The sequence below is a fragment of the Pteropus alecto genome, unplaced genomic scaffold, assembly GCF_000325575.1.
Source record: "Pteropus alecto unplaced genomic scaffold, ASM32557v1 scaffold88, whole genome shotgun sequence".
Lineage (NCBI taxonomy): Eukaryota > Metazoa > Chordata > Mammalia > Chiroptera > Pteropodidae > Pteropus > Pteropus alecto.
The window spans coordinates 9,934,668-9,941,031 of NW_006494611.1; the positions used below are offsets into that span (position 1 = coordinate 9,934,668).

The 6,364-nt window shown below is 41.0% G+C and overlaps 1 protein-coding gene across 1 annotated transcript in view; it reads left to right on the top strand.

Annotated features, from left to right (window-relative positions):
* Positions 1–6,364, top strand: part of GOT1 (glutamic-oxaloacetic transaminase 1) — a 22,769-nt gene that overhangs the window by 9,856 nt on the left and 6,549 nt on the right. Inside the window, exons 3-5 of the mRNA XM_006925893.3 lie at positions 4,464–4,587; positions 5,054–5,166; positions 5,396–5,500. Coding sequence (XP_006925955.1) covers positions 4,464–4,587; positions 5,054–5,166; positions 5,396–5,500 — 342 coding nt within the window. The remainder of the gene's footprint in view (positions 1–4,463; positions 4,588–5,053; positions 5,167–5,395; positions 5,501–6,364) is intronic.

The window sequence follows — 6,364 nt, forward strand, 5'->3', positions numbered from 1 at the left end:
TTTCCTTACTCCTTAGGCTCCTGTCTCAGTTCAGCCCACTATCATCTCATTTGGATTCCTGTAACAGCCTCTTGCCTCTAGTCTCTTCCTCATTCTAGTACGTTCTGCATGGTACAGCTAGAATGATCTTCCCCAGTAAAAAAAGCTAATCATGTCACCTGCTCCCCTCCTCACACACACAGTAGCTCCTCCATTATCAACAGGGTAAAATCCAGACTTTGAACTGGGCAGGCAGCATATCTGTAGCTAGACTTCGTCCTGTTCTTCCAGTTACTTATGCACACCCCACCTGCTGTCCTGCCATTCTAAGACCTTGTTTTCTAGACTTAGCAGGCCTCATCAGGACTTAGAGCCTTTGAGCCTTTGCCTCAGCTGGTCCTCTCCTGGGAACGCCCCCTCACTGCTCAAACTCCCCAGTTGCCACCTCTAAGTCCTTCGAGGCCCGATCAAATGTCACCTCCATGCTGAATCCTTAGCTCTCTCAGGCAGAGCTAGTTGTTGGAGTACTCTGAGTTATTGTAGGACTCTGTTCACAACTTGGGAATAACAGTACTTACTGTGCTTACTAATTTTATAAGTGTAATTAGTTGTATAATTTTGTAAGTCTGTCTCTCCCACAAGACCGTAACTTCCCCCGGGGCAGGGATGATGGCTTACTTATTTATCTTGCAAACCTTTAGTATTTAGCTCCTAGCCTGGCACCTCAGAGATTCTCAGATAGTTGAATTCACTCATTCATTCAGTCAACAGATGAGGGCTTGCCACTAGGGGTAGGTGCTGTTCCAGGTGGCTTGAGCACAGCGGTGACCAAAACACCCAAAATCCTCTGCCCTGGCTTACAGTTTTGTGGAGAGAAACCGAATATAAACATAATAAATAAGAAAATGATATAGTATATGAAAAGATAATAAATGCTATAAAAATGGAGTGGGAAAAAAAAAAATGCCGAAGAGGAATGAGGATGGATACAGTTTTAACAAGGGTGGTCATAGTAGACTAGAAATGACCTTCGGGCCAAAACTTGAAGGAGATGAAGCATGAGCAAAAGAATGAATGAACCAGAAAACAAACAATAATCATGTTTTCCTTTAGAGTTGTCTTCTCAAGATTTAACATTACCAAGTCCTTCAACCATTTGGAGGAGACATATTTTCTAGACTCTTCACTGCCTCTTACTGCTTTTCCATCTTTAGACCTGAGGATCCAGACAAGATGTCCAGTTTTTATCTCCTCCACAGTAATGTTTTAACTTCTGAAGTTACTGAGCCACTGTAGGTAGGAGGGCTTGTGTGCCATGTGATGACATCCCAGTTTCTCGCTTTGACCATTGCTTCTGGGAGACTTGGGGCTTTGGCTGTGGCCCTCCTCTTTTCGTCACTGCCTTTTTCTCCATCTAGCTGAGCCCATGTTTATTTAGTACCACATGCCACATATATAGTGTGTGAATTGCTATGGGCACCCAGATGAGTGCAGCGTGGCCTTGGCTGTAAGCGGCTCCTACTCGACTCTCCTGCTCCACACAGTGAAGTCATCACATCAGCAAATGTGATCCAGACAGATGTTCTAGAGTTTGGCAGGGATTTCTTCAGGTAGTGTGGCTAAGTCAGGAGTACAGGTGTTCTACTGACAGAGCCTCACGCCAGGTCTTACTGGATTTCCCTTGTTCTGGAGATCCCCGTTTAGACACCCAGGTCCAGCCACTTGGCTCCTTGAGAAGACTGTACTTATTTCCTTCGATAATATGATTTCCCTTCATCCCAAGTACAGAATTTTCTTGAGCTTTAGAGCAGTTTGCCGAAAATCAGTTCACAAAATGACCAAATTGCCACATTATTGATTCACCAAAAATTTGTTTCTGTTAATTGCTGATATGGTTTAGAGCAATTTGTGTTTTACTGAAGCCCTCCAGTGTTCAATATATTTTTAGGGAGCGCTAGTTTCTTGAGAATTGTATGTCACGTGTCATATACATCATGAATATCAAGGATCAGTTAATGCTAGTGAAGTGGGTTTTTCTCTTCCCAACACATTTTCAATTTCATCTACTGTCTGACTTCTTTTAATTAATGAACCTGCTTTCTGGAGTGGAAAGAAAGGGTGGAGTTAAAAGTTGAGCATAGGAAATAAAAAATTATTCTTGGGAATGTTTTCTCTGATATCCACGTGTGCCTATCACATATCCATGATAACACCTTGTTTAAGGGAAACCTTGCTCATTTGTACAGGAAGTATCAACAATCCAGAATTGCATAGGTGTTTGAAATGTGAAGTAAGGAGTAAAGTTGACATTCAGTGTAGCTGGTGACAAAGCCATGAAGAATAAATGCATATTTGGGTTACATCACATTGATAGAGATTTGCGTTAAAGCATCCAGGTAGGTCACAATGTGAAGGCAAAACCTTTAAAGTAATGGGAAGGGACCAGGACTTAGTGGAAATCACTGAAGATTGGGGAAGTTAGTGTGCGAAACCTGACACGCACCAACTGACCTCTGCGATGTACAGGTGTGCTCAGTTCAAGGACCTCTGCGAGGTACAGGTGTACTCAGTTCCTCATTCCCAAAGAAATGACTTTGCTTCTGTTTCATGTTTCAGAGTACAGTATTCTTTCACCGATGTGCAGATCTCAATATAAATAGGACAGTGGAACTAATAGTGGCGATAATTGATATCATTGCCTTCCTTCTTCCTGGCTTCAAGGGGATTTCTGCTAATGATTCATTGTTCATCATGAGGCTGGCTACTTATTCATCATGGCTGAATGAATTTGTTTTTTCAATTATTTTCAGAATGTATGCACTGTTTCTTGTCTTAGTATTTATATCAGAAATGGCTATACCGCCTTTTTTCATCTGTTACGATGATCGTTTGGGTTTTCCCTGTCCAGCAGCGTGACAAATTTTATATTTCATAATAATCATACATTCATGGAATGACTTTCACTTGATCAAGGGAGTATTTGTAAACATACCGTTGGATTCATACTGTTTATTAGTGTTTATTTGGGAAGTTAATATCAATATCCATAAAAGTGCTAGGTCTCTCCTTTTTTCCTAATTTTTTCCTTTGTCATCTTTTAGCATCAGTGTTATTTATTGTTTTTAAAGATTTTGGAAGCTTTTCTTTATCTAGGAAGATTTTTTTTTTAAACCTTTTTATTGTAGAAAATTTCAAATATATACAACAGTAGATAAAACAGTAAAATGAACAACCCCCATGTATCTTTCACCTAGCTTTAACTGTTATCTGTATTTGGTCAGTCTTGTATACCCCACACCCCCTGCCAAAGCTGAGTTGTTTTTACAGCAAATACCAGATGCCTCAATATATTTTTTAAATTATTTAAAAATTTTACAAATAATACATGAATACATTCTCCTTATTTTTAGAAGATAACTCACAGGTAAGAACAAAGTCCCTCTGAGCACTATTCCTATGTAACCTAGGCCTCTCCCCAGAAGTTGCCACTATTATTCGTGTGTACCCTTCCTTTTATTTAGATAGGCTTTCTCGGGTGATCTCTTCCTTTCTCCTCAGTCCTGTAGCCATAGTAAGCAACGTGTAATTTATGACATTTCTCTACTGAAAGACGTGTGCTAAAACCTCATTAGAATTATGAAAGGGCAAAGTCAAAGATATGTAGGCAGAACAACATAAGCAGGGCATAGTGACTAGCTCCAGAGGATGAAGACCTGGATTGATGTCCCGTTCTGCCAGTCACTAGCTCTGTATCCTTTGGTAAACCACTTCTTTGAATCAATTTCCTTATGTAGATTGGGGGTCTAGAACTTACTTTACAGGATTGTGTGAGGATCAAATAAGAATGTGTGTGAAGGTATTTCGTAAATGGTAGAACATATGGCTTTTATTATTGTCCATGTGAGGTCATTTTAAGATGAGAGGAAGCTCAGGAGAGGAAAATAGTATTCGCATGTCACCTTTGTTTTGTTACAACATATTTCTAAGGCTTAGTAAGCCTGCATTGTAGAAATGCAAAACAAGTATTACAGATTGATGTCAGTGGAAACTAGAAACATTATTTTCCAGGCTTCTGCTGGAGGGCAGTTGTGATCTTGGGACGGGTGCCAAAGGGATTGTAGGTGTGCCTTCCAGAGTGCACTCTGATGTGGCCTGGGTATGTCTTCTCCCTCTGTGTTCAGAAAGGAAGCTCCCCTAAAAGTCAGACTATCAGACATCTTGGGTTAAAGAACTGGCTCTACTCAGTTATCTTGGAGCTGGTAACTCTGAGCAAGGTGCTTCACTCTTCAGCCTCAGTTTCCTCACTTGTTAACATGGACAAATACCAGTATCTTCTTCATGTCGTTGTGAGGTTTCATGAAATAGAACATTAAAAAGGCTTCGCCTAGAGCAGGCACAAGGTAAGTGCTCGTCATTACCGTATTTTCCCTAATATTGCCTGACTTTACCATTATCAACCAATGACCCTGCTTCTTCTCTTTCAGGTAGGAGGTGTGCAGTCTTTGGGGGGAACAGGTGCACTTCGAATTGGAGCCGAGTTCTTAGCGCAGTGGTACAATGGAACAAACAACAAGGACACACCTGTTTATGTGTCCTCACCAACCTGGGGTGAGTTCTTTAGCTCTATCAAGAGGAAAAACAGAGAAGCCAGGAGTAATTATCTTCATGACTCTGACTGCAGACGCAGAAAACGTAACCCAGCCCTGGATCAACTGACATTTAAGAATAGCTTGAGCAATAGTAGACTATAGCAGGACATGAGTAACCTGATGCTCAAATTCACATTAATAATACTTTTTCCCAAGACTCTTGGTGGACTTGTATTTTCATGTATGTTGAAATTTACATTATAAAATGTAAATGCAGGCAGTCTCACTCTAGTAGGATATAAGTTTAGCATTAGTAATAAGACAAGTCGAACTTGTTCTTACTTACATTCATTCTTCTAAATCTAACTCCTCTTCTTGATGTCACCCAGTGGACATTCCAGGGCCCTGGAAGCTGACTTGTGTCCTTTTCATTTATACCTCCTATGTTTGTAAAAGCGTTTGATGTTTTACCCCTTTGCTTGCAGATAATCATAATGGTGTATTTTCTGCTGCTGGATTTAAAGACATTCGGTCCTATCGCTATTGGGATGCAGCAAAGAGAGGACTTGACCTTCAGGGTTTCCTGAGTGATCTGGAGGTGGGTGATGAGATGAAAAAGTAAACAGAGCCTTGTGGTGTCAGGAGGATCCGGGGAAAGTCTTTGGGTCAGTTGACAATTGAGAGAGTCTGAGAAACCACCGTCCAGATGGTGGTTTCTGAAATGGCACATAATGAGGGAATGTGCTGCCCCTTGACCAGTGTGCCACTGACTCTGTCCCCTCATATTCCTGTTAGTGTCAGAGCTGATATAGCTTCATTCTCTTCAGAATGCTCCTGAGTTTTCCATCTTCATCCTCCATGCCTGTGCGCACAATCCCACCGGGACCGACCCAACTCCGGAGCAGTGGAAGGAGATTGCCGCCGTCATGAAGGTAATTGCCTGTTCAGAGCATCTCTTAAAAAATTGCATATATTAATATTTAATGAAGAATGACTGCATTACTGCTTACTGAATAATTTGGAAAATGGAGAAAAGCCTGAAGAAGAAAATAAATAGTAACTGTAAATCCTGTTACCGAAAGAAAGCCACTGTTAATATTTTGTATAGAACGTCAGGCTTTTTTTGTAGTGTAGTTACACATATAAATATATCTGTTTTACAAAGATGGGATCATTTTGTCTATACTATTTTATAACACACTTTTTCTTTCATTCGAACTCCTTTATGTGTCCTTAAATGTTTTATAGCATTGTTTTCCATGTGTGGATATGTCACATTAGGTGTCGACTAAGTCAGTCGATGGGCATTTAAGACCTCAGATTTCTTGCTCTTATGAGCAATTATGTAATAAATCTCCTTTTTATTATTTCTTTGGGATAACTTTCTAGATTGGAATTTCTGGCTTAAAGTGTATATATTTTCTTCATTAACAAAGAATACTTATGGAGAAACCATTATGTGCAGGCAGCATGAGGATACACTAGTGAACAAAGCAGAGACAGTCCCCTTCCTTAAAGACGGTACAGCCTGTTTAAGAGAGACAGCCAAGTACTGTGAGACAGCTGCGTTGGTGGGGTTATATATAGGGAGGCACATAGCCCAGACTTGGGGGTGGGGGAAGAGAGAAGGGAAGAGAAAGAGAGAGAAGGAAGGAACGAGGGAGGGGGAAGGGAGGGAAGAGAGGGAGGAAGGAGGGAGGGAGGGAGAAAGAGAGAGAGAGAGAGAGAGAGAGAGAGAGAGAGAGAGAGAGAGAGAGAGAGAGAGAGAAAGGAGAGATTTAGTGTGTGTGGGGGGC